The 27,506-nt window shown below is 39.9% G+C and overlaps 1 protein-coding gene across 1 annotated transcript in view; it reads right to left on the reverse strand.

The window, feature by feature from the left end:
• Smyd3 (SET and MYND domain containing, class 3) overlaps positions 1 to 27,506 on the reverse strand; it is a 151,815-nt gene that overhangs the window by 95,636 nt on the left and 28,673 nt on the right. The window contains exons 5-6 of the mRNA XM_067138219.2: positions 25,193 to 25,369; positions 15,728 to 15,904 (exon numbers count right to left, since the gene is read on the reverse strand). Of these exons, the coding sequence (XP_066994320.2) occupies positions 15,728 to 15,904; positions 25,193 to 25,369 (354 nt within the window). The remainder of the gene's footprint in view (positions 1 to 15,727; positions 15,905 to 25,192; positions 25,370 to 27,506) is intronic.

The raw sequence follows: 27,506 nt of genomic DNA on the forward strand, positions 1-27,506 counted from the left end.
CATGAATCACACAACACTCCATTTTTCACTAATCTTCGACATTTTCCGCAATTTTCGTCACATTTTACGGTTAATTTACTTGGAGGATAAAACACTACGCCGCCATTTTGAAGGAAAAAAAAGCACTTCGGGAAAGGCAATTCTGTCTTTCAACACAATCGAGCACCTGTTCATAATGCACGGCCTGTGGCGGAGTGGTTACACGACAATAACATCCCTGTCATGGACTGGCCTGCACAGAGTCCCGACCTGAATCCTACAGAACACCTTTGGGATGTTTTAGAACGCCAACTTTGTGCCAGGCCTCACCGGCCGACATCGCTACCTCTCCTCAGTGCAGCACTCTGAAGAATGGGCTGCCATTCCCCAAGCAACCTTCCAGCACCTGATTGAACGTATGCCTGCGAGAGTAGAAGCTGTCACCAAGGCTAAGGGTGGGCCAACACCATATTGAATTCCAGCATTACCGATGGAGGGGGCCACGAACTTGTACGTCATGTTCAGCCAGGTGTCCGGGTACTTTTGATCACATAGTGTATATAAGGAGGTGGTCTTGATGGTAACGACGAGTTATTGTTTAGTAGAGTTATGGTGTAGCAAGAATATACTTGTGACCTCGTGCTGTTGTGACATGCAGTGGTTGCAGTCTCCACGTTGAAGTGATCAGCAGTTGATTAAAAATGGCGGCTTTGTTGATGTTTTCGGAGTGAAGTGTTTTGTTTGTGATACTGTGATTAAGGTTATGTGTGTTAATTTGTAAATAGAAGTGAATAAATAACTGTACCAACTGACAGCATTTCGTGTGCATCTTTGTGGATACGTTAACTGGCGACCGTGACAGGAAGTAAAGTTTACATGTGAATACGAGTGTAGTAGATCAAAATGCAAGTAATACTACAGAATATGTCACTGAAACAGCTCAAAGACAAAATTACCAAGAGGAATCTTCCGAAGAACGGGAAGAAGAAATCACTACAGGCCCGGCTATGGGAAGATCTCGTGGAAAAAGGAGAAGATCCCGAAAAGTTTTTAATTAAAGTCAACGAAGATGCCGACGAAACATCGGAAGATGAGGTAAATATTCCCAAGATGTGTTCTAACCTAATGACCATGATGCAGGCATTAAATGATAAAACTTCAGACGTCAAATCCAGCCTAACAGGAAAAATTTCAGACGTAAATGACAAACTTTCAAACAAAATTTCAGACGAAATTTCTCAAGCTAACTCAGTTTTAACCGGACAAATATCACAAGTGTACACGCAAGTTTACAAAGTTGAACAGGGCCTAGAATCGAAAATTTCAACGGTAAATGGCGAAATTTTAACGCAAATTGATGATGATGATTGTTGTTTTAAGGGGCCTAACAACGAAGGTCATCGGCCCCTAATGGTACGAAATGAAATAACAAAAATTTCAAAGGCATACACTGACCAAAATAAAAATAAAATATGTCATGAAGAATGAATGGATGGACAAGAACCCAACAAAAAACAAAAAACAAACAAAAAACAGTGGATCAGACTCAAAACAGATCGAAAATAACATTATTACCGACCAAGGAACCACTTATAAAGCACAATGATGCTTGGTGTCTAAAGGGGTGCAAAATCCACGTCTAAGGCCCCACAGAATGGAACATGTTGCGAGTAAAATAGAACCATGGTATGTGTCATGTTGGGGTACTAATCAGAAGTAGCAAAGACTCACAGTGTTCCACAAAAGATGGTACTACTCACAAGTATTGCAATACGTACAAGTAACGCAGATCTATGGTGTGTCTCACACAATGGCGCAACTCATAGCCAACGCAAACCGAGAAGGTTCCCCACCTAGGTGTACTAAACACGGGCGCCGGTATTCCCGTGGTGTTCCTCACATAGTGGGTACTAATCACAGGCAACGCAGACCCACGGTGCTGCTCATATAGTGGTACAACTCACAGGCTACGCCCAGATCCGCGGTGTTGCTCACATGGGTACGACACACGAGTACTGGAATCCACCAGGCCAGGCCTTTACTGCTACTAATCACAAACCTACTTCATACCGAATTTAGTGGTACTACTCGCAAGTACAGGCAACCTGTGGTGTTCCCCGCGTGATGGTACGATTCAAAATTAGTTTCATGGTTCTAATTAAGTCAGCCCTTGGTCGCCCCTTTTAGTCGCCTCTTATGACAGGCAGGGGATACCGCGGGTGTATTCTACATGTGCGTCCCCCACCCGCAGGGGGTTCGTCGCAAATTAGCGACATCACCAATCGATTAACGCAGCAGATATCAGACATCAGGTCAAAATTAGGACAAATTGACTAGATCGATAGTAGAGTAAGCCAGCTAGAAGGGGGTATCTTCGACCTCAAGGAGGGGGGTGGAAATCCAGGTTTCCGGCATAAAACAACAGGGTGAGGGAGGATTTCTAACATCGATGGAAATTTTGAAAGCCGTATCTCTGCCGTCAAGGGAAATTTTGGGAGCCGTATTTCTGTTGTTGAAGGAAGGTTAGAAAACCGGTTTTCGACCATCAAGGGAGATATGCAGAATGTAAGGGAAAACATCTTTCATACAGCAGGAGATAGATTAACACAAACAGGACGTATCACCACACCTCTAACCCCCTCAAACCTGACCGGCAATACAGTACACCTAGACCCGAAGGTGATTATACCGAAGGTGATTATAGAGAGCCTTCCAAAATACAATGGGTGACTGGAGGGGAACCCTACAAGCTTCGTCGAGGAATCGGTCAGCCTATTAAAAAGGACTAATATACCAGAAGACATCTTCCTGCAACTCATCACACCGTGATTAAAGGGGCAAGCCGCTACTTGATGGCACAACTTGAAGGTTTAAATCTAAACTGGACGGACTTCGAGAGGGAATTCCTCACTAGGTTTAATTCCGAAGGGGTGAAGAGCTCCGTGAAAAGGAAGTTGCTGACTGAGGCACAACCTACTGGCATGAGAGCTAGCGCCTTCATCCTACAGAAGTACCAACTCTTCAAGCGGCTGCATTTGGAAGGAAGCAAAAACGAGATTTTACCAGATATCACAGAGCTACTCCACGAAAAGATTCGACCCTCAAGGGTTATGAACTTCATATCGATACCAATATCGAACAAGACTGGACATTCTTGAATTAGCAAATAAGGGTCTTTTACTCAACATAATGGAAAATTACTACATACACCTAGACCAATATTTTAATGCCAATTACAATCTTAATGAAATCTCAGAGAAACCCAACATCCTTTTTGATTCATTTATCACTTTTCTCAGAAACAATAATTCAGCCAACCAGAATTCAATCCTAAGTTTAATTAAAGGTAGTTTTCCGAAACAATTACCCTTTCTCCCACACCCTTCAGCTCTGCTTTAAATTCCCCCCCTCCACCCCCTAATCCCCACCCAAGCCTCCACCACTCTGCCCAACCTGCATGCGCCTGCCCCTCACCTTCCTCCCCTCCCATATATCTCCTTCCGCCACCAGTCGCACACTACCAGTTAAGCTGCACATACCGCCGCGCAAGGTGAGTGTCCATTTGCTTTGTTGACATCTATTCTTCTTTCTGCGTACTTTGCATTTTTTTACTGGCTTTTCTCAATTTTAATAGGTCCCATTTGTTCAACTATGAACTGAGAGTTCCACCCATTAATATCACCATGCGCAGTGTCTACTTACAACTCCAGAAGAATTCTAAAACTTCATATTCAGTCTGCACAGTTCCAACAATCAACCATGCTGCCATATCAACATAGCTTGGTTACCTAATTCACCAATTATCAAATTTTCTGCTTAAGCTGATACAGTGTATAATCAAATCCTCACAAATTCTTCTAGAGAGGATCTCAAACATTTGTACGTACTTGTATAATTTTATTATATGTGTCACGTTATATTGTTCAGTCTTAGTACCATAGCACTCGGTCCACAACCGTAATATATTACCAGGACCTACTGAATTCTATCTGTAACACCATGTATCTAAAATTTTACTCAAGTTGATCTACAACATAGAGCATCTCATTTGTACTTTTATACCCAGACTTTTTAACGTGTTTAGTGTACTTGTATTATATACTGCTCACCTATGTCACTCGTAATATTTCACTTTCATTTGCAACATTTTGAGCACCATTGCACTTCGCCTAATTCAACCACACATCATAGTGTTAATTATACATTCATAATGTTCTTACTGTTTAGAAACATGTTTTAGGATTTCGTCAAATATTGCATATTGTTTAAATATGGCTGATGATGACCCCGAGTAGAATTGAAACTAGTCCCATGTAATGTAAATACACGCATGTAAATATAACTATGTAATGAATAGGTGGAAAACTTTTCTGTTTATAATTTATATGTAGGATTCGACCCCTAGTGAACGTATCACAACCCAGATCCTTTGATGATCTACGCAGAACCATCACCCAGCTGGAGGAGGAACACAAGAGCAAAGCTACAGAAGAGACCAGCGCAGCTAGGAAGTGCTACCAGTGTGGAAGTGTATGAAGCCTTGACGTTGGAAAACTAGGTCCGGCCCATTCTGGATTGAGTGGGGATGGGACCGGGAACAGGAATGCACCTCAAGACCTGACTGATAAGCAAACCTGGTCAAGTAGGAGAGGGATTGGTAAGATAGTGAGTAGAAGAGGCCAACCCCACCCAGCTATCATCTTAAGGATTGGCAACGAGAATTTTTCAGCCATACTCGACAGCCAAGCAAGCCATTCATTTGTCAACGGGACTGTTACCAGGTTACTACCACCTATGAAGTCTCACCACCTCAGAAGGGTAGTGGGAGCAGCGGACAGACTAACCTAACCGCTAAGTGCATGAACATGCCTATTGTAATTGATGTTGCAGTGATTCAGACCCTGACACCTGACAGCGTATTAGGTCATAACTTTCTGGTGGAGTACAAGGTGATCCTAGACTAAGCAGCTCATGAGGTCTTTTTGGGAAAAGACAGACGTCAGAGGGTCACCTGACATGATGGAAATCTCCGGACTCGCAAGGATACGGAAGTCGATGTAGACCTGGGAGATATCCAGTTAACACATCTTCAACCAAGTGAACAAGAGGAGCTGAGACTCACCTTAAAGGAGTTTCCGGAAGTCATCACCAATAAAATAGGACTGACTACCATGGTAACGCACACCACTGAATGCAGCGCTTCCTCACCCATCAAGCAACGTCCATATCCAATCGACCTGGATAAGTGCACCTTCGCCATCCAGAAGATTCAAGGGATGGAAGAGCAAGGTCTCATCAAACCCTCCACATCCTGTTGGGCTTCATCCATTGTCCTACCAAAGAAGAAGAATGGGGAGTATTGACTGTGTGTGGACTTCCGCAGCAGGTTGAACGAGACGACCGTTAGTGATGTCTACCCCATGTCAGACCTGAAAGACACGCTGAAACAAGTAAGTGGGTGTAGGATTTTCAGCATGTTGGATCTCAACTCCGGATACTCGCAAATGGAGGTCGAGGGAAGTTCTAGACCACTGACCACCTTCAATGACACCGAAAGGATTGTACCAGTTTGCAGTAATGCCCTTTGGATTGAAGAATGCTCCTACCATCTTGATGCGACTGATGGATAAGGTATTATCAGGATATATAGGAGATTTTTGCCAAGTGTATCTTGACGACATTTTAATTCACAGCAAGAATTTTCAAGAACAACTTGTACATCTGAAGAAAGTGCTGGAACGACTGAAGATTCATTGACTGACTTGCCAACTGGAGGAATCCACTTCACCCAGTCCCGTGTAGAATATCTTGGCCATGAAGGCTTAGAAAGGCAACCAGAGAAGAATCAAGCTATCAAAGAAGCTGAACACCCACGGGCCAAACGCAAGTACGTCAGTTCCTTGGCTTGTGTGGATGGTATAGCAGCTTCGTGCCACACTTCGAAGAGAAGGCAATACCACTCACCGGTCTACTCCATAACAACTGCCCGTTCCGATGGACCAGCAAGGAAGAGACAGCATTCCAAGGCATTAAGGCTGTGATAAGCAACGCTCCCGGTCTACCCCATCCCGACCCTCAACAGAAGATGTGCCTGCCGACGGACGCCAGCAACTCTGGCTTAGGAGCAGTGTTATTGCAGGAGAGGAGTGATGGTAGAAAGGACATCAAAACAATGAATTAGATTGTGCAAGATCCACCTTTTCAATACAAGATGTGTTGTTGGTTAAAATTACAACCTCATTTATTTATGGTACCGGTTTCAACATCCATGGACGTCATCATAAGCCAAGTGGGGTAATTATACAAAGTTACATAGTAAAGTTTAAACACACAAAACTGACCGTCATAATTACTATAACAAGTTAAAATACAAAGCATAATAATGCTAAATGTCCAGGTCTGAATACACAATTTGTACAAGCTTGACAACTTGTTAGTCATAAATAAAAAACTGAAGCCGAGGAGCCTCGCAGAAAAACAAGTTCAAAGTCTTTGACACTCTTGCAATGCAATAGGTTAAAAGAGTAGTTGGTGTTCCTCTGTGAGCATAAAAAGGACACAAAGTCAATTGGTAATGTATATGAAAACTATCTTCATAAAATACAATTTTATGTTGTATTATACTGGAAGGAGTGGATCTTCTGGCCGGAACGGTGTGTTGAAGATGTTAAAAGCACAGGTTCTCGATCCAATGTGGGCCTTTAGTATAAAAGATAAAAACGAGTTAAACTTGGATAGTGAAAATGGGGCGAGAGAGTAAAACTTTATGAAGGGACTCACCTCGGTGGGCTGGTTGCTTGTGGTGCGGAGTTGAAGAGGGACTGGATAGAAAGTTGCGTGGACCGGCTAGGGAAGGAAGGGGTGAGGGAAGGAGTGTGTTAGGGAGGAGGAGGGGGAGGGGCGACAGAAAGGGCGGGATCAGGTGGTTATGGAGGTAGGAGGGGATATCGCATCAAAGTGTTACGTCCTATCTGAAAGACTGAGCTATTTTTTGGAATATTAAACATATTAAACACTGCAATGAGAACATCAAACAGGACTTTGGGTTTCTCAGAGATGTCATTTAAATTAAAGTTCGGATTAAAAAATTAGTCTAAGTTAATGTAGCAGTTTTCGGTAGTATCTAAAAGGGGGCCTTTACTAAGCGTGTCAAGGATTTCAATATCCTGGTCTATTCTGTAAAATTTGTGCTTAGTGTCGTGTACATGCTGGCCTACCACGGAAAATCTATTACACCTAATTGCATTTGTATGTTCTGTGTACTTGATTTTTATGCTAAGACCAGTTTGCCCGATATATAAGAGCTGCTGCAAAACTGTCTGGCCATGCTTGCCATGCTACGGTAACCGAGTAGACCGTACAGCCAGGGACTCGACGCCGAGTGTTGGGCGGCGGAAAATAACCTGACTCCCCACAAGAGCCAACGGCTTCGGGCGGATGAGCTCTTGTGGGAGGGTAATGGGCCCTCAGCAGAGGAAATGCTGCTGAAATACCATTGAGCTGCAGCGTCTGTACCCCAGAGGGGCGGCTGCAAAAGGCGTCTGTTCTCCAGGTTAGGGGCGGCCTAATTATATGCTGGCAGTAGCTATAAAATGCCCTCAACGACAGACGAAGCGACCCGTCGGTTGAGGAATCATTTGTCGCATCTATGGCTACGTCTCTTCTAAATTCAGAACATACTAGGGCGTCCCCTCAAAGCGACGCGCGCCACTTACGCCCGAGTGACGTGATAAATGAGCAAGGGTTACCTACTCATGGACGGGGTAGGCTAAAGAAGCTAGTTCAACCCAAACAACTACTGAGATTTGCTACTCTCAATATTGGTACGTTGACAGGCCGACATCGTGAACTAGCAGAAATGCTTAAAAACAGACGTGTCAACATTGCCTGCATCCAGGAAACCAAGTGGAAAGGTTCAAAGGCAAAAGAAATCGGAGATGGCTACAAACTCATCTATCATGGTACCAGTACACGAAATGGTGTAGCAATAGTCGTCGACCAGAACTACTGCAACAATGTCACCAGTGTCAACAGGGTGTCAGATAGGCTTATGTCTATCAAGATTGACTCAACTTCCATCACTGCCCACATTGTATCTTGCTATGCACCTCAAACTGGATGCACTGAGGATGAGAAGGATGAATTTTGGAACAGTCTGGATGCCCTCCTTCGAGCAATTCCCCAGGATGAGTCCATTATTCTTGGAGGAGATTTAAATGGACATGTCGGGTCTCACAAAGAAGGATATATGCGATGCCATGGAGGACATGGGTTTGGTGTACGAAACGATGACGGATGTCGGATACTCGATTGCGCAGAGGCTCATGATCTGATTGTTACCAACACATATTTTAAAAAGAGGCCAACACATCTGGCTACTTATACAAGCGGTGGTCATGCTACTCAGATTGATTATTGGCTAATCCGTCAACAAGATTTTAAGCTGGTAACGGACACCAAAGTAATTCCGTATGACAGCATTGCCCCTCAACACCGATTGCTTGTCCTCGATATTCGTAGCAATGTTACACAACTCAAACCTAAACCTAAGACTGGGCCTGACCGAATTAAGTGGTGGCGGATGAATGCCCAACGAAACGAGTTGATGACAGCCTTGGCAAACTTCTCCGTGAAGTCTGATCAATCGGTTCAAGACATGTGGAAAGATGCTGTGGAACAAATACATCAGGCGGCGACAAAAACGTTGGGAAAAACCATACCCGAACGAAAATATATTGATAAACAAACCTGGTGGTGGACAGACGAAGTCAAGCAAGCAATCAAGGAGAAAAAGATAGCCTACAAGACTTGGTGGAACTCACGTCTTGATACTGATCTTCAGCAATATCGCGACCTGAAATCTGCAGCAAAAAGAGCTGTAGCTGCAGCAAAGGACCATTATTACCAGTCACTATACGACCAGCTTGACACACCATCAGGAGAAAACAATATATATCGTCTTGCTAAGTCCCGTCACCATTCAACTCAGGACATTGGACACGTAATGCACATCAAGGGAGCCGACGCCAAACTGCTACGAGATCAACAATCCATTCTCCAGCGTTGGGCAGATTACTTTAATAACATCAGCAACAAAGAATTTACGCATCCACCAATTTCTAGTCCTGATCCTATCATAGGCCCTGTTCCCTCAATTACATCCGAGGAAGTAATGCTTGCCATTAGCAAAATGAAAAATGGAAAAGCAACTGGTCCAGATGACTTACCAGCGGAAATCTGGAAAATGCTCGGAAAGCCTGCTTCAGAGTTCCTTGTCTCACTCTTCAACCAAATCATCGCCGAGAAACAGCTTCCACACACATGGACAACTAGCACAACAGTTCCAATCTGGAAGGGAAAAGGAGATGTGAGTGATTGCTCGACCTATCGCCCTATACGACTCCTCTGTCATACTTTCAAGATCTTTGAACGTGTACTTGACAGCAGACTCAGATGTATTGTCTCTGTAACACCAAACCAGTGTGGATTTGTTAAGGGATGTAGTACCATCGATGCAATCCATGCCACACGCCTCTTGATGGAAAAGCACAGAGAGAGACAGAAGAGTGTACACATGGCATTTCTAGACCTAGAAAAGGCTTTTGACCGTATCCCACACGAACTTATTTGGCGAGCTCTTCGCTGTCATGGCGTCCCTGAAGAGTATGTAAGCTGGGTGCAACTTCTGTATCGCAATTCCACTAGTGTTGTCCGGAGTCCTGCTGGAATCTCTCCGCCTTTCGATATCACTGTGGGTGTTCATCAAGGTTCTGCCCTTTCACCATTGCTATTCATCCTCTGCATGGATACGGCAACAGCTGACATACAGCCTTCACATCCCTGGACCCTTCTTTATGCCGATGATGTGGTACTTGCACAAGAAACCCGTCCTGAACTCCAGCATCAGGTTCAAACGTGGAAGGACAGACTGGCTGAAAATGGACTGCACCTCAATATCCAGAAGACAGAATACCTGGAATGTGGCCCCCAAACCAGAGGTACCGTAAGTATCAGTGAAGAAGACCTGCAGAAGACCATGCAATTTAAGTACTTAGGATCCGTCGTCACCTCAAACTGTGACACCACTCCTGATACTCGGATGAGGGTAAATGCAGCTTGGCTCAAGTGGAGACAGGTCACTGGAGTCCTCTGTGATAAAAAGATGCCTCAATATCTAAAGGCAAAAGTTTATAAGAGTGTGGTACGGCCAGCAGCGATCTATGGGACTGAATGTCGCCCCATGACGAAACAACAGGAGCAAATGTTGACAACCATGGAGATGAAGATGCTTCGATGGTCCATGGGGCTGACCCGATGTGACCACATAAGGAACACGGACGTCCGGCAAAGGTTTGCTGTCGCGCCCATCATAGACAAAGTGAGGGAAGCCCGTCTCCGCTGGTACGGCCACGTCATGAGAAAACAGGACGACTCAGTTGCCAAAACAGCGCTCCACATCAACCCAGAGGGAACAAGACCACGAGGAAGACCGGCAAAGAGATGGACTGACAACATCAGGGCAGACATGCACAGTGTTGGCTTAACACCAGAAGATGTCAACGACAGACAGAAATGGAGGAGATGTAGCAAAGCAGCAGACCCTGCAAGTCGGGATTAATGCTAAGAAAGAGAGATAAGAGCTGCTGCAGTCATTGCATCGAAATCTGTATACACCTGATTTTGAGAAAGGGTTAGATCTATTAATCAGGTTGGAATTGTGTAGAACGTCCAAATTTCTATTGTTAGTTCTGAAAGAGATGTTAACATTATGTTTCTTAAATATATTGGTGACGTTTTATACGGTTTTATCAAAAGTGAAAGTCAAAAACAATTTTGATTTTGATTTATCCTTTGTTAAATTTGATTTATAACGATGCTTAAATTTATTGGTTATGCATTCAATAAAAGTATTGTTATAACCATTAAACTTGGTAATAGCACGGATAATATTTGATTCCTTCTTCAGATCTGTTTCAGACATGGGGACTTTAAATGCGTGGTCCACTAAGCTGTTGTAAGTGGTGCATTTTTGAGTCTGAGGGTGTACTGAGTCTTGTTTTATTGTCGTTGCTGAGTGAGTGGGTTTTCTAAAAATTCTACATAAGAAAGAAGAGGAAAGTCTGGTGATTGTTAAATCTAAAAAAATTGATAGAGCTATTAATTTCTGGTTCTAATGTAAAGTTAATATTAGGATCAATGTTATTGAGATATGTTAGCATCATCGGCACATCAGTAGAGCGTTCATCTAAGATAATAAATTTGTCATCCACATATCTGGCCCACATCTGAATATTGTTGAATCTCACATCATAATCAATTGCCATGTATTGCAAGAAATGCAGGTATATTTTAGCCAAAATGCTAGAGGCCGGTGACCCCATAGCCAAATCGTTCTGTTTATAAATGACATTATCAAAGATGAAATAGTTATTGTCAGCTAACAATTTTAAGATGGACATAAAATCAGATATTTCTAGTTTACTTAAAAGAGTATTGGAATTTAAATTATTCTTGATAATAGAAAAAAAGCATCCCAGTTTTTATACAAGGATACATGTTAATTATATCAAATGAATGTAAAGTGTGGTAAGGTTGGACTTTGAAACTGTCTAGTTTCTTAATCAACTCAAGTGTGTTCTAATGGATTTGTTCGAAAGGAAAGTATAATTTTTTAAAAGGAATTGTTATATAAAATGTGATGGCTTATATAATGGACTTGGCCTATAATTTACTATGGGGCGTATGGGGACACCGGTCTTATGGATTTTTGGCAGCGCCTTCAGAGGAATATCAACTACACTTTTTACCGCACTGCACTCAGCATACAGTTCTCTGCACATGTAGTGGCTACCAATGCCACACACAGGACCCAAAACTACAAAAAAATTTAAGAGTGTCAAAGACTTTGAACTTGTTTTTCTGCGAAGCTCCTCAGCTTCAGTTATTATTTGTGACTAACAAGTTGTCAAACATGTGCAAATTGTGTATTCATACCTGGACATTTAGCATTATTATGCTTTGTATTTCAGCTTCTTATAGTAATTATGAGGGTCAGTTTTGTGTGTTTAAACTTTACTAGGTATGTATCTTTGTATAATTACACTACTGACGATGTCCACGGATGTTGAAACCGGTACCATAAATAAATGAGGTTGTAATTTTCACCAACAACAACTCTTGTATTGAAAAGGTGGATCTAGCACAATCTAATTCATTGTTTTGTAATCTCTATTCAATACGGACCAAACATGAATTTCTTGACTTTAAATAAAATAGCCTACCAGGCAAAATCTAAAGCTCACTATTATATGAATTTAAGAATAAAAATAGGGAAACTGGGCGAAGATATAGCCTTTATCAAAAAGTGTATTACGCATAATTTGACCGCAAAGTTTTTAAGTGGTATTAATAATAAACATCATGTTCTTTTCTACCAACAGAAAGTTCAACAAAAACCAACAAACTTCGGCTTCAGAATGAATTGAAATTTCTTCATAAGAAAAGTCCTTTTTAAATAACCATTTATACGAGGCTCACCTTGAGGTCTCTCATTTACTAATGCTCAATGGAACATCTTTCAGGATAAAGTTTATTGAGGAGGAGGAGGAGGAGGAGGAGGAGGAAGAATCACACACACTCTTCATTTGTTTGTCATCAGATCTAGTACCTCCTTTAGGAATAGTAAAGAAAGAGATAAAATGGCAGAAATATTTGGAGCACACACAATCACCTTATCCTTAAAACAATGAAAGAAGTGGATCCCACTGATCTAATAATCTGTCTAAACACCTGGCTAGGGATAACCATCTTGTGCACATATGCTTCAACAATTGCTTTGTTTCTTTTCCATGCATACTTTGAAATTTCTGAAGGCATCCTTTTCTTTTGCACTCTTCTCCAAGTAATAGAAAATATCAACAAGAATCTCATCAATTCTAATTGGTAAAGTTGCAGCAGCTTTTTCAGCAGCTAAGTTAATTAGATGGCAGCTGCAACAAATACCAAAAATATCCTGATGAGCTGCTTTCAAAACAACTAGAACTCCATTTTTCTGCCCAATCATAACAGGAGCATTGTCAGAACAGAATGCCAGACAGTTCTTAATTAGCACTTTATTTAATTCCAAGTGCGACAATATCAGCTTTCCTATGTAGCGCCCTGTCAAATCCCCTTCCAATGCTGGTACCAATAAAACAGTACTTGTAATACTTTCTCGAGCAGCATCATAAAAAGTAACTGCTATGGGATACAACTTGGAATAGGTATCATTGCTTCCATCTGTTGACAAAGAAAATGGACTATTCTGCAAACAAGTAACAATGGCCTGTGTTGCAGTATGCGCCATTTCGTTTAGGACACGTGTTGTGTTTGTGCAACCACAACCATACTCTTTTGCGATTTCCAACGTAGGAAACATCTTTCTGAACAAAGCTCCTGCATGATCAGCTGAACTCAATGGAATGCTGTGTTCCACTAAAATGGAAGTAAACAAACACTCTGCCTTTATTTCTTCATAAATATTATCTCCAGCTTTGGCAAAAAAAAAAAAAAAAAAAAAAAAAAAAAAAAAAAAAAAAAAAAAACTGTTTATTTTCTGATTTACTTCCTTAGATTTCAAATTACCAAGAGGTTTAACACAGTTTACATGATTAGTCAGGTCGCTTTTGCCGCAATGTGCTATGTTAATATTACAAGAGCACACGGTACAAAACGCAAATTTGTCACTTTTTCTCAATTTCAGTATACATGGGAAACTCAAATAAAAGGTTTTCCTAAACACCTGATGATAATGTTTTTCCGTAGATTTAGTCATGATTACTGATAAACAACGATCATAAGACAAATTAACCCCTTAACTGGGGAATAGTTTCATAACATCAACCAGCCAGTGGGTAATTATTCAGTGCAACGCACACTTTTGGAATGGGTACAGTAGCGTGCAGCAGATGTAAATACAAAAAACAAAAACAAACCCTATAGCACTACAGCCCTTGAGGTGCCTTGGCCTACCAAGCGACCGCTGCTCAGCCCGAAGGCCTACAGATTACGAGGTGTCGTGTGGTCGGCACGACAAATCTTCTCGGCCGTTATTCTAGGCTTTCGAGGCCGGGGCCGCTATCTCACCGTCAGATAGCTCCTCAATTCTAATCACGTAGGCTGAGTGGACCTCGAACCAGCCCTCAGGTCCAGGTAAAAATCCCTGACCTGGCCAGGAATCGAACCCGGGGCCTCCGGGTAAGAGGCAGACACACTACCCCTACACAATGGGCCGGCGTAGACGTAAATACTCAACAGAAAAATATATTTTACTTGATTTATTTAAATTATGAGTGATACAGTAGAAATTCAATAGCATTATGTTATTACCGTTTTTCTTGTAAACCCGTAAACATATACATATACACACAGCGTGTTCACACAAAAGTGAATTTGAAAAGTGTTCCTTTCATTATTATGAAGATATTTTTATGCATCAATAGGTTCTACATACTTTCTGGTTCATAGGTCATTCAGAAATTGCGCACAGTGTGGTAAATACGGAAGCAAGGGCCACATCACATTCCTCACAGTAGTAGACAGTTTCCTGTCGCCTCTGGTTTGACAGGCACACAACACAACGTTTTCTTGAGTGATTCCTACATCCGGTCGGCAAATTCTCAGATAATTCAACGTCTTTCGAAACCAAGCCATTATCACGTCACACGGAACAGTTTACCATCATATACAGACCAATTTACAAAAAGTTATCAGAACATGGACAATGGAGTTTCCAGAACAACCATATCATAGTAACAGTAACAACAACAACAACAACAACAACAACAACAACAACAACAACAACAACAACAACTCGCAAATTTAGTTATTTCAATGTACATATACACAAATAAATTATTTACGAAGAATTTGGCGCGGACTGTACAAGGAAACACGAGATAGCTGTTGGACTGCCGCCTAGGCGCGAACTACCCGACTGGCGTGAGACCGGATAAAAATGAATAGGACAGCAATAATCACATGTAATATGAATGGAATTTGTTTTAAGTTACAATAGTAGATGGGAGAAGTGATTAAGAATAGTCAGACACCTATAGGAAGCTAACCCTACGTAAGAACACATTTAGAAGTACAAGAATGCCTAAAGGCGTCAAACCCAATACTCGTGCGACAGATGTTGACACCTTTAGGTGTCAAACCCAGTTAACGGGTTAAGCGATGAACATAATTCACATATTTTTTCGTAACTACAACATAACCTATGCTTTGTAAGTCGTGGTGAAGATCAAACAAACTATTTTTTATACAGGACGATAAATGATATTATCAAACAAATCAGTGCTAAGAACCAGCGTACAGTTATCCAAAAGTCAGTCTCTTTCAACACAAACAAATCGATATCGATCAACTGGGATTCAGGACACATCCCATATTCCCAGTCGAAGACTGTATCGATCGGATGAATATAAATCAGAGCGATGTAGTGAATATTTGCTGGTCACAGAGCATGTATCGGCAGCATGCCCAAGCTTGTTCTGGCCAAATTTTAAAAAGAGGATCTTGGTACGTAAAATTGTAAAATATAGTTCATCCGTAAAACACACTGCCTTTCCATAAATTTTACGGACAAATGTAAAAGCTGGCAGGTATGATATCATGTTTTAATTAGTGAACCATGGCTGAATGGTCGACAAGAGATTATTAAGTTTGGATACTATTACTATGGAATAAGTGTAGGGTAGCTACACACCTGGTGAACTGGAATGGGTTGATGGCAATTAACACTTGGACACTGGAGGGAGTCCATCAGCTTAAGTTCTTCTGCATCAAGGCATCGAGAACAGTCGCATAAGAAGTAGTAGGTAGCTTGAAGTTCAGCTTGCCGAGCCTTGGGAGTGTTCAGCAAATCAATGTACGTGATTCTGACCTGTCATCAATCACATTGGCAGCCATAATTTTGTATTACACATCACCACTTCAATGGAATAAAAACACAAAGTCATTCTCACAATCTGTATCATAATCAGCAATTCCTTTCAGCATTCAGCCTACAAACCTCTGTGAATGAAAAAACTATAATGTGCTGAATGCAAGACAGCCTTCCATATACATTGGCCCTGCAGTATTGATAGTAAATTACATGAAAAAGGAAAGGGGTGCATAGAAGATTGTCTCATTTTCACTGCCTGACAAAAAAAAAAATTGAAGCAACCAGAAGAAATGGTTGATGTTGAGTGATCACTGTGAAGGACACGTAGATGCCATGTACTCGTGTATGACAGCGTTATCAGCACCTGACAGAGTTTGAATGGAGCCTCATTGTGGGTCTCCATTAGGCCAGCTGGTCGAATTGTGCAATATCCAGATTTGTGGGTTATTCAGATGTGACAGTGGCCCAATGTCAGACTGCATGAGAACATGAGGACAGGCATGCTCGTCGTCAAGGTTCCATTACATGTGATAAGTATCATTTTTGATCCATATTGATGATATTTTATTGAAAGAATAACAATAAGTTATTTTATTAATTTGGCCACCTAATCAATACAATAAATATTGTCTTTGTTGAATTACACTGACATGTTAATGCACCTGATTTACATATAGATAAAATAAAACTAATTTATAAAAAGCCTTGAAGAGACTTGAAAGAAAATTAACATATGGTAAGAGACTAGTACAATGTTGGTTTTAAAGACTATGCTATGAGTGAGAAGTTTATATTTGGTGAAAGTATTTGCAATAGTGACGTTGGAAGACTACTATTATAAGTAAAATGAATAAAGCAACAGTATATTATAGACAAGTGGTAAAATTGCTATAAAATGATGTTGACCGACTAGCGGTTAGAACTAGATAATAATGAGAATGGCGATCAAAATCGTATTTTTTAAAACATAGTGTGAAATAAAAAAATGTTGAAAGATGGTCAAGTGACCTGTAATTATTTGTTTACGCAAGATAAAAGTCAGAAGTCCATAGCATACGGTGATGTTGTGGTTCACTTTGATGAAGAAGTACGAAGTTGTAGTTGAAGGTTAATATACAATGTTGATATTGGACCTCTATGGACCATCTCATTTGATATGATGCTATAACGTTGTTAAGACATGTAGGTTCGTTGACATGCTGGTCGAAAAGGCAATGTGACAGTTGAATGTAGCTAACCTGTTGAATGTTGGATCAAAAGTAGAATCTGTGAAAGGAAACCAGAAGCATGGTGTTAATTTTATGGAAAAAAAAAAAAAAAAACCTTATTAAATTTTAGGTGGAAATCGTGTACACTTACCATTTGACTATGGTGAAGGTAACTTGTTATGTTATGAGCTAAGAGCTAAACATTGTTGATGACTGTCGAGCTCTTACTACGTGTGTTATAGTTGTAGATTTGTATTGGAGGGGGATCTGTTTGCGAAGGCGTGACTATGGGCTTGTTTATAGTACTAGGAGGGGAGCTACTAGCGGTGGGGGAGAAAGAGGAAAGTGTATTGCTGCACATATTGTAGCGGTGGGATGCCGTTGGAGGGAGCGGTATTAGAGTGGGTGTGGCTATGAGTCTACTGGTTGTACTTGAATGGGAGGTACTAGCGGTGGGGGGAAGGAAGGGGAGTGTATTAGTTATAGAAGAGGTGGGAGTGCTTATTAATTTAAGGTTGAAAATTTTAAGAATATATTGGTGAGGGGAATTGATTCTTGTAATACTAATAAAATCTGTTCATACAAGGGGCTTTTTTTAATCAACAATGTCATTTAAATTCTTATCTTTATTAAACTGCTGGTCGAAGAATATGAATATACTTTCATATTCTGTCCTGAGTTTACTTTTTTACTTTTTTCAATTCTTTTGAGGATATGAAGGTCCTGTTCTATTGTAGTGAATTTATGCCCTGTGTCCCTCACTGTGGCCAGTTTGGCCAACATAAGAAAAATTACATGTAAAGCATTTTAATCTGTATATACCTGATCCAAAGTAATGATTATCTGTGACGTTAATAGAGTTATGATTAAAGAATAAGTTACGATTAGTGTTTTTTGTTGTATAGACTATTTTTACATCATGCTTCATTAAAGAATTGGTAACTGGATGAATACTATGGTTAGTGAACGTGAATTTAGTGTATTTTGGTTTGACGGGTTTTAATGGAGTTATTTGTAGCTAGTTTTAATTTGGTTTTGTTGATACTTTTATTAATTATATCCATATTAAATCCATTGAATTTTATGGTTTGATACTCGTGTGATTTTAATGTCTAGGAAATTTAAAGACCTATTGATCTCATCTTCTTTAGTGAATTTAATGTTATTATCCAAATTGTTAAGGAATAATAATACGTTATCACTGTTGTTGATTTGTTTGTCAATGATTGCTATGGTATCATCGACGTAGTGATGCCAAAAACAGAGTCTGTTGATGTTATTAATTATCTTACTGTGTTCGAGATTATCTAAGTATATGTCAGCTAATATTCCAGATAACGGGTCTTCCATCACCAAACCTTCCTGTTTGTAAATTTTCTTATTGAAGGTGAAGTAACTGTTGGTTAAAACGAAACTGAGTAATTGGAAGCATTCATCAATTTTGATTTTACTTAATGACAGATTGTTCTTTATGATGTTAATAGTATTATTGATAGGAATATTTGTATACATGTTAGTAATGTCAAAAGAATATAAAACGTGGTTTGGTTGCAGACTGAATTAGTTTAGGGAATTGCAAAGTTCAATCGAGTTTTATATGGGGTTGGAATTGTGGAATTTGAAATGTTTTTTTAAAAGGAATTTCTGTAGGAATTGAGAATTTTTATACGTAGGACTATTCATACTATTAATTATTGGTCGAATGGAGACCTCCTTTTTATGAATTTTGGGTAATGATCTTACTGTAGGTAATTTTGGGTTTGTTGCAGTTAATTTCTGATAATCTTGATCATTTAAAATGAAAGTAGAATTTGTAAGAAGGTTCTTTCAGTTGTGTTGTATTTTGTTTGTTGGATCTTTATTAATTATTGTATAGGTTTTATTTGAAAAAAAAAAAGTTTCTGTTTTATCTATGTAATTGTACTTGTTCATTATTACTATGGTGTTGCCCTTATTTGCCTTTGTTTCAAGGCGTTGTAGTTGTTAGATGTTATCTCATTAATAAATGTTGGAAGTTTCTTTTTTACTTCATAACATATGCCATTTTGTTTGTCAATAAGAATTTCTTTATTGAAATTAGTTTTAGTTTCAGCAATGGTAGTGATTATGTCCTCTGCTTTTTTTGTGTTTAGGCCAATTATGTTTAATGCCCTTATATAATATATTCATCTCTTGATTAGAGAAGGTTGTGTTAGATAGGTTAATTGTAGTGGAAATGTTAGTCAAATGGGAAGTGGACACTTTATTGGTTGTATTTCGTTCAGATGTTTTGAGTTTATTTTCTTGTAAACAAAAAAATTTATGGTTTAGGGTTTTCTGTTTCCTATCTAATATGTATGATAGTTTAAGGTCAGCGTACCTTAAAAATGAACTCCATTCAAGTGGAGGTAATTTTTGAGAGGTGGTCATATCCTATATAATGTTAAGGTTAAACCCATGGCTGATGATGCCTATATGTAAGGTGAAATATGTACCATTTTAATTAATATGTCAATTTAATTCAACAAAGACAAGATTTATTGTATTGATTAGGTGGCCAAATTAATAAAATAACTTATCGTTATTATTTCAGTCAAGGTTCCGGTCGACCATGTCAGACCACCACAAGGGAGGATCGCCGTATTGTGCATCAAGCGTATCGTAACCCCTTAACATCTGCACCTACCATCTGATAACATGTAACGGACTCCCTGAATATTCTGTGTTATCCTGCACCATTGGTCGGAGACTAGCAGCAGCAAGACTAGGGAATTACCAACCCATGCGTAGGCTGCCATTAACACCACAACACAAACAGCTGCGTTTGGAGTGGTGCCATGACCAAGACGCACAGACTGCTGATGAATGGCGTCGCATTGTGTTCAATGATGAATCGTGGTTCTGCACTATGCCGGATGACCATTGTCTGCAAGTATGGTGGCGACCTAGGGAGGGGTCCCATTCTTCCAATGTTTTGGAGAGGCAAAATGGTGTTACTTCTAGTGTCATGGTGTAGGGAGCCATCGGGTATGACTTTCGGTCACAGCTGGTAGTGACTGAGGGAACTCTGATGATACAACGGTATTTAAAGTTTAAAATTTCATTGTTCCGTATTGAAGAATATTATAGTTCAAATTAAAATAATTGATAAAAAGATTCAACCTATTCAATACAAAAGAATAAGAAATGTAGTGAATTACATTCTTATTTAATAATGGGTAGAAGTGGTACCAGTTTCGACCCTAGTCCAGGTCATCATCAGCCGATTAAAACATGAAAAAAATGCATAGGAATAGGAAATAAAAGATCAAGTACACTCCGGATCAGTAGAAGAGGCAATATAAAAATGAACGGGGGTAGACACTGTAAAATTCAGAAGAAGTAAAATGTAAGTCACTTAAAAGAAAACAGTGCGTAATTTTCTGAGCGGCAGTATGGCACACGCAGTGTTAAGCAAAGTCTTATAATGTTTATGAATAGCAGAGAACGGTTAAATGAGCTAGTTTTTAAACACTGTCAGGCACAAAGTCATATCATAATCGAACACATACGAAGATCCATAATTATGCAGGAGTTGAAGATGAGTAGATCTATTGAAGTGACTTGCTAGCTCCCGGTGATCAGCGCAATATATTTATCAGGCACTGTGGTTCCAAACGCCAAAAGTAAAATGAAGAATAGCTTGATGATCCAGTAATTTTCTTCGGTTACACAATTACTTATTCAATTATATTGAATTATATTATATTTATCTATATACTTACTTTCCCGCAACCAAAGAAAATTACTGGATCATCAAGCTATTCTCCATTTTACTTTGGCGTTTGAAACCACAGTGCTTGATGTTAAATATATCGCGCTGATCAACGGGAGCTGGCAAGTCACTTCAATAGATCTACTCATCTTCAACTCCTGCATAATTATGGATCTTCGTATGTGTTCGATTATGATATGACTTTGTGCCTGACAGTGTTTAAAAACTAGCTCATTTAACCGTTCTCCGCTATTCATAAACATTATAAGACTTTGCCTAACACTGCGTGTGCCATACTACCGCTCAGAAAATTACGCACTGTTTTCTTTTTTAAGTGACTTACATTTTACTTCTTCTGAATTTTACAGTGTCTACCCCCGTTCATTTTTATACCGCCTCTTCTACTGATTTGGAGTGTACTTGATCTTTTATTTCCTTTTCCTATGCATTGTTTTTCATGTTTTAATCGGCTGATGATGACCTGGACTAGGGTCGAAACCGGTACCACTTCTACTCATTATTAAATAAGAATGTAATTCACTACATTTCTTATTCTTTTGTATTGAATAGGTTGAATCTCTTTATCAATTATTTCAATTTTAACTGTAATACAACGGTATGTCATGGACATCCTGCATCCTCGTGTTACCTCTTATGCGACAGAATCGTAGTGCCATTTTTCAACTGAACACGCTTGTCCACACACGGCACGTGTGTCTATGAACTTCTGCGTGATACTGAGGTACTCCCGTGGTCAAAAAGATCTCAGATCTGTCCCCCATAGCATATATCTGGGACCAGATTGGACGTCAACTCTGTCCCAGTGCCAGTGTCCAGGATATCAAGGACTAGTTACAACAGTTGTGGGCCAGCATGCCTCAGGAGAGGATATTCTGGCTTTATGGCACCCTTCCCAACTGAATCAGTGCATGCATCCAAGCCAGAAGGAGTGCATGTCATTCTACTGCCACTACTGCTACTACACCTACTGCCAAGTTCTTTGTAAATTTCACTCAATTTGCAATCACTGAAATAACATCACATACCCTCTCAATACGTGAAGTTTCATTTCGTTTCCTCCTCCCCTTCTGGTTGCTTCAATTTTTGGTCAGACAGTGTATAACATGGGGGGCCGAAGGGTAGTATGTGGTCCTGTGCGTTCACTTCTTGCTGGTGGAAGTGTACTAATAAAGCACAGGAAATGCCATTTATTTCTACCAAGTCCGATGCGTGCACGTCCACGCCGTGGCCCTCTGGGCAACGGGTACACTGCGTGTACACGGCTAAGTCATGTAGGGACGAAAAAGCAAGTTCCCAATGCTTCAAAATGGGGACCCACCAGCTAAGGGAGACAACCCTGAAAGAAAACATCGGCCCTCCAGGATTGCTGGGAGTTGGTGTTGGGCAGACAACCTAATCTGTAAAAAACTCTCGTTACGAGATATGAAGAAGAAATAGCTGGAGTGACCTTTTTACGATGACCTCACGAACGTGTAAAGGACTTGAGAATTGGTTCATGGAATGTTTTAACTCTTTACCAAGCTGGAAACCTAAGAAAGTTGCTCGATCAGCTGGATGAGTATCGACTAGATATTACTGCTATTCAAGAAGTGAGATGGATTGGTAAAGGAGTAATAGAGAGAAAAAATCACATGGTATTCTATAGCTGCCATATGAAGAATCACATGCTTGGTACTGGTTTTATTGTCAATAAGTAGATAAAACATCTTACTGTGGATTTTTGGGCAAAATAGCATAGATTGTTTAGACTTAGAATTAGAGGGAAGTTCTTCAATTACAGTCTTATCTGTGCACATGCTACAACTGAAGAGAAGAGCGACAAAGATAAAGATACATTTTACGATGAATAGGATGAAATTTATAATGAGTGCCCAAGAGCAGACTGTAAAATAATCTTCAGGGATTTGAATGTGAAGATAGGAAAGGAAAACGAATACAGACCTTGTATTGGAAAATACAGCTTACATGATATTTCTAATGATAATGGAATAAGGCTTATACATTTTGCATCCTCGAGAAATATGGTAGCGGGAAGTACAACTTTTAATCACAAGGACATACATAAAATGACATGGAAGTCTCCAGATGGAAGTACTTTTAACCAAATTCACCACCTCCTAATAGATGCAAGACACTTCTCTAACTTGATGGGTGTTAGAAGTTATAGGGAGGCCAATATTGACTCTGACCACTACCTTGTGGTAGCAACTATTAGAAGCCAAATATCTAATGCAAGAAAGGTACATGGATCCAATGCAAGAAAGTTCAACAGTGCTCGGCTGAAGGAGCCCGAAACTGCTCTCAGATATGCTAGCTTGCTTAATGAGGCCCTGACCGATATGCCTAATAGTGAGAGTATTGATGAAATCTGGAAGAATCATAACGACGCACTATTAAAAACTGCAAATGAAGTTTTAGGAAGGGAAGAGAAAGTCTGGTTCAACAATTGGTTTGATGAAGAGTGTGCACGAGCAACAACCTTAAAAAATGAAGCATACAAGAGAATGCAACAGAGGAACCACACCCGAAAAGCAGTGGAAGAGTATAGAACTTCCAGAAGAGAAGGAAAGAGATTGCACAAGAAGAAAAAGAGACGGTATGAGAGGAAAGAATTAGAAGAAATGGAACGGTTGAAAGGGATGAATGATGTGAGAGCTTTCTATCAGAAGTTAAATATAAGTCGTAAGGATTTTCAGCCTAGAACAAGTTAGTGTAGAGATAAAGATGGTATAATACTGGGCATGAGGAAGCAATACTAGAAAGATGGGCCCAATATTTTGATGAACTGTTGAACGAAAGTCCAGGTGATAACCAAGTAACCTTACCTCCTGTAAATACAAGAAAAGCAAACATAGAAGTACCGATATCTACTATTGAGGAAGTTGAGCTTGGCATTAAGAAGTTAAAGAATAACAAAGCCCCGGGAATGGATTTAATACAATCAGAGCTTGTGAAAAATGGTGGAAAAGAATTTGTTAAACACTTTCACAAACTAGTGGCCAAGATATGGGTAGCTGAAACAATCCCTGATGAATGGAATGTAGGTACCATCTGTCCAATACATAAGAAAGGTGAAATCAAGATGTGTTCTAAGTATAGAGGTATCTGCTTATTATCCAATGCTTATAAAATATTTTCCAATATTCTCTTTAGCAGATTGGTGCCTTACGTGGAAAATGCGGTTGGTGACTATCAATGCAGATTTCGTGAAGGAAGATCTACTATTCATCAGATCTTCACAATTCGCCAGATACTTGAAAAATGTAAAGAATTTGGAATTGATACACAACATCTCTTCATTGACTACAGATCAGCCTATGACAGCATTGATAGAAGTAATCTCTATGTAGCAATGGAAGAGTTTGGCTCGTATAAGTTTGATGTTGTGCGTAGCTTTACCTACCTTGGAAGAGAAGTTAATTCCAAGAACAATGTTAGTTCTGAAATCCAAAAACGTATACTGTCTGCTAACAAGTGCTATCATGGCCTCAGAAAAATCTGAAGTCTAAGCTGCTGTTCAGGAAAACTAAAGTCCTGATATATAGTTTTAGTAAAGCCTGTATTAACATATGGTGCTGATACCTGGACACTCTCAAAATCTGATGAAAGATAACTCGGCATATTTGAAAGAAGGATTTTGAGGCAAATTTTTGGGCCAGTGGAAGAAAATGGTGTCTGAAGAAGAAGATATAATCATGAATTGTATAATTTATATAATGAACCAAACATTGTTAACTGTATAAATATCAGAAGGTTGGAGTGGGCAGGACATGTCCTGCGTGCTAATGACAGAATGGTAAAGAATATATTTAATGCAGTGCCAGAAGGAATCAGGAAAGTTGGCAACCCAAAGTTAAGGTGGGAAGAAGAGGTGAGAGAAGATGTAAAGATAATTGGAATCAAGAATTGGAGGAGCTCTGCACTTAACAGGAAAGAATGGGGAAAACTTCTTCAGAAGGCCAAACCCACAAAGGACTGTCGCACCAGTCATGATATTGAGTGTATAACATGACTTTCAAAATAATGTTCATGGTGCTCAACAAGAATGATACCTTTAGTTAAGGTCTGTCAAGATGGCCATTCTGATGAAGGTGGGAAGCAGAAACGAGCTCACTGGGGGCAGAGAAGAAATGGATGTAGAACAACTGGTATTGATGAGGATAAAGCCAATCTATTTGAGGACAGCAGTGTAGTGTCATGGTACAGATTTTCCTGTTTTTCATAAAGTTAAAGAAAATGTTGATGCTGATATTTGTTAAAGACACAGTTACTGTATAACCAGTAAAATAGTTACATCACTAAAACATAGTATATCAAACTCACCTTTTTCCAGTCTAAAACAGGCATTGGCTTCACAGCTCGTATGTGAAGAGTGGTACCTTCGAACACAGCTACTGCATTTGGATCACATGAGTGGTCAATAACTGAAGCTCCCAGGTAGATACCAGTTCCAATACTCACCATTTCAGGATCCAGAATGTTGAAACCGTTCACACACATCTAATGAAACAGAACAGACATAACATGGTCATCAAGGATGTGAAATCAACTGCTGTTCAATATCTTAAATCCTCATACCACAATTCATAATAACAGATTGCAGATACATACGATTATATGACCAAAAATTTATTCTTAATTTAACATATGGCATTTAGTGCCGGGAGTGTCTGAGGTTCGGTTTGCCTGGTGCAAGTCTTTCTATTTTACGCCGATGGATGACCTGTACATCCGGAAGTGGAATGATGATAATGAAGTAAGGAGAGGGTGAAACCCGTTTGTATAAATATATATAGCACACTTATGTCACCAAGATCACTGCTCAAGGTTTAATGTCCCTATCACCGAGCTCGATAGCCGCAGTCGCTTAAGTCCGGCCAGTATCCAGTATTCGGGAGATAGTAGGTTCAAATCCCACTGTCGGCAGTCCTGAAAATGGTTTTCCATGGTTTTCACACCAGGCAAATGCTGGAGCTGTACCTTAATTAAGGCCACGGCCGCTTCCTTCCCACTCCTAGCCCTTCCTTGTCCCATTGTCGCCATAAGACCTATCTGTGTCGGTGCGACGTAAAGCAACTAGCAAAAAAAAAAAAAAAAAAAAATGTCCCTATCTGACAGACGAATCACCATCAACAGTGTCGCATGCCCTCACTCCATATACACACTATGGAGAGGTTTGTAACTGAATGCAGGCTTTTGGCAGGCAATCTAGTGATTACAAGTTGTATACCATCACTTCTTGTTTTTCCTTTTCTTTTGCTACTGGTTTAACGTTGCACTAACACACAGAAAGTTTTCAGTGGTGCAAGGATAGGAAAGGGATAGGACTGGGAAGGTAGCAGCTGTGACATCTACCTGGTATGAAAATGGGAAACCACAGAAAACTATCTTCAGGGCTGCCAACGGTAGGATTCCAACCCACCATCTCTCATCACCTGTCCTACCCTGCCGGCCAACATTCTGATGGTGACATTTTGAGACTGAAACGAACTAACCACGGTGTCACACCATAGACGTAAACTTGACACCTTAACGATCATGGCCACCAGGTGCATCTGACTGACAACTTAAATGTACCCACTGAAATACCAGTCTATTAGATCTCAGAACTCTAGTATTAACAGACTTGGATGATGACTGCATGCTACTGAAGGGAGAAGAATAATGGGCAGGAACTTGTCACCTTCCAGTGAGTAAACCTTAACTGAGGATGCCTCCTTGGTGCTTGTTTGCCTTAGTTGGAAAGAAAAGAACTAATCAAGTCACTAATGCCCATAGTACGGAAATCTCTCCTTACTGGACAAATACGTATTTAAATCCATTCATATAAAAACTGAGGGAGAAATTTTTTTAATCTGAGACTGTTGCTCTTACAGTATTAACATTTTCAATAATACCTAGAGCAAGATATGAAAATTTCAGAACTCAGGAGTAAGCAAAAATCTCTGTAGGCCTACTTAAAACTAGTATGAGGATTTGAAAGAATTAACTTGTACATCAAGAATACAGAGCAAGGAAGAAACTAAAGAACTTGTGAGTGGTTTTAAGGAAGTTATACATGATCAAGAGAATAAATTCTAATATCTGTAATTAAATAAAATACTGTAATTTTGGATCTTGAAAACACCTACTGCATTAACTACTTTAAAAAAATCCTAAGTTTTTAAGCCAATTATTTCCAAATGACCTCATGCAATGCACAGAATTATTTTTTTGAAGGTCTTATAGTCATTCTTTCACACCAAAGACAACAGCTGTGTGTGTAATTCCTTGATAAGATAGATAGATTGCAGTCATTCAATTATGTGAATCCTGTTTTCAATAAACCATTTGGAATGCATTTTTAAAAATATCAAGAATAACCTGCATGTCAACAATACAGAGCAAAGAAGAAAGTGAAGAAGTTGCGAGGTTTTTTATTTTTTTTTTTTATTTTTTTTTTATATGACACTGACACAGATAAGTCTTATAGCAACGATGGGACAGGAAAAGCCTAGGAATGGGAAGGAAGCGGTCGTGGCTATAATTAAGGTACAGCCCCAGCATTTGCCTGGTGTGAAAATGAGAAACCATAGAAAACCATCTTCAGGGCTGCCGACAGTGGGATTCGAACCCACTATCTCCCGGATGCGCTCAC

This window comes from Anabrus simplex, chromosome 1 (genome assembly GCF_040414725.1).
Source record: "Anabrus simplex isolate iqAnaSimp1 chromosome 1, ASM4041472v1, whole genome shotgun sequence".
In the NCBI taxonomy this organism is placed as follows: domain Eukaryota; kingdom Metazoa; phylum Arthropoda; class Insecta; order Orthoptera; family Tettigoniidae; genus Anabrus; species Anabrus simplex.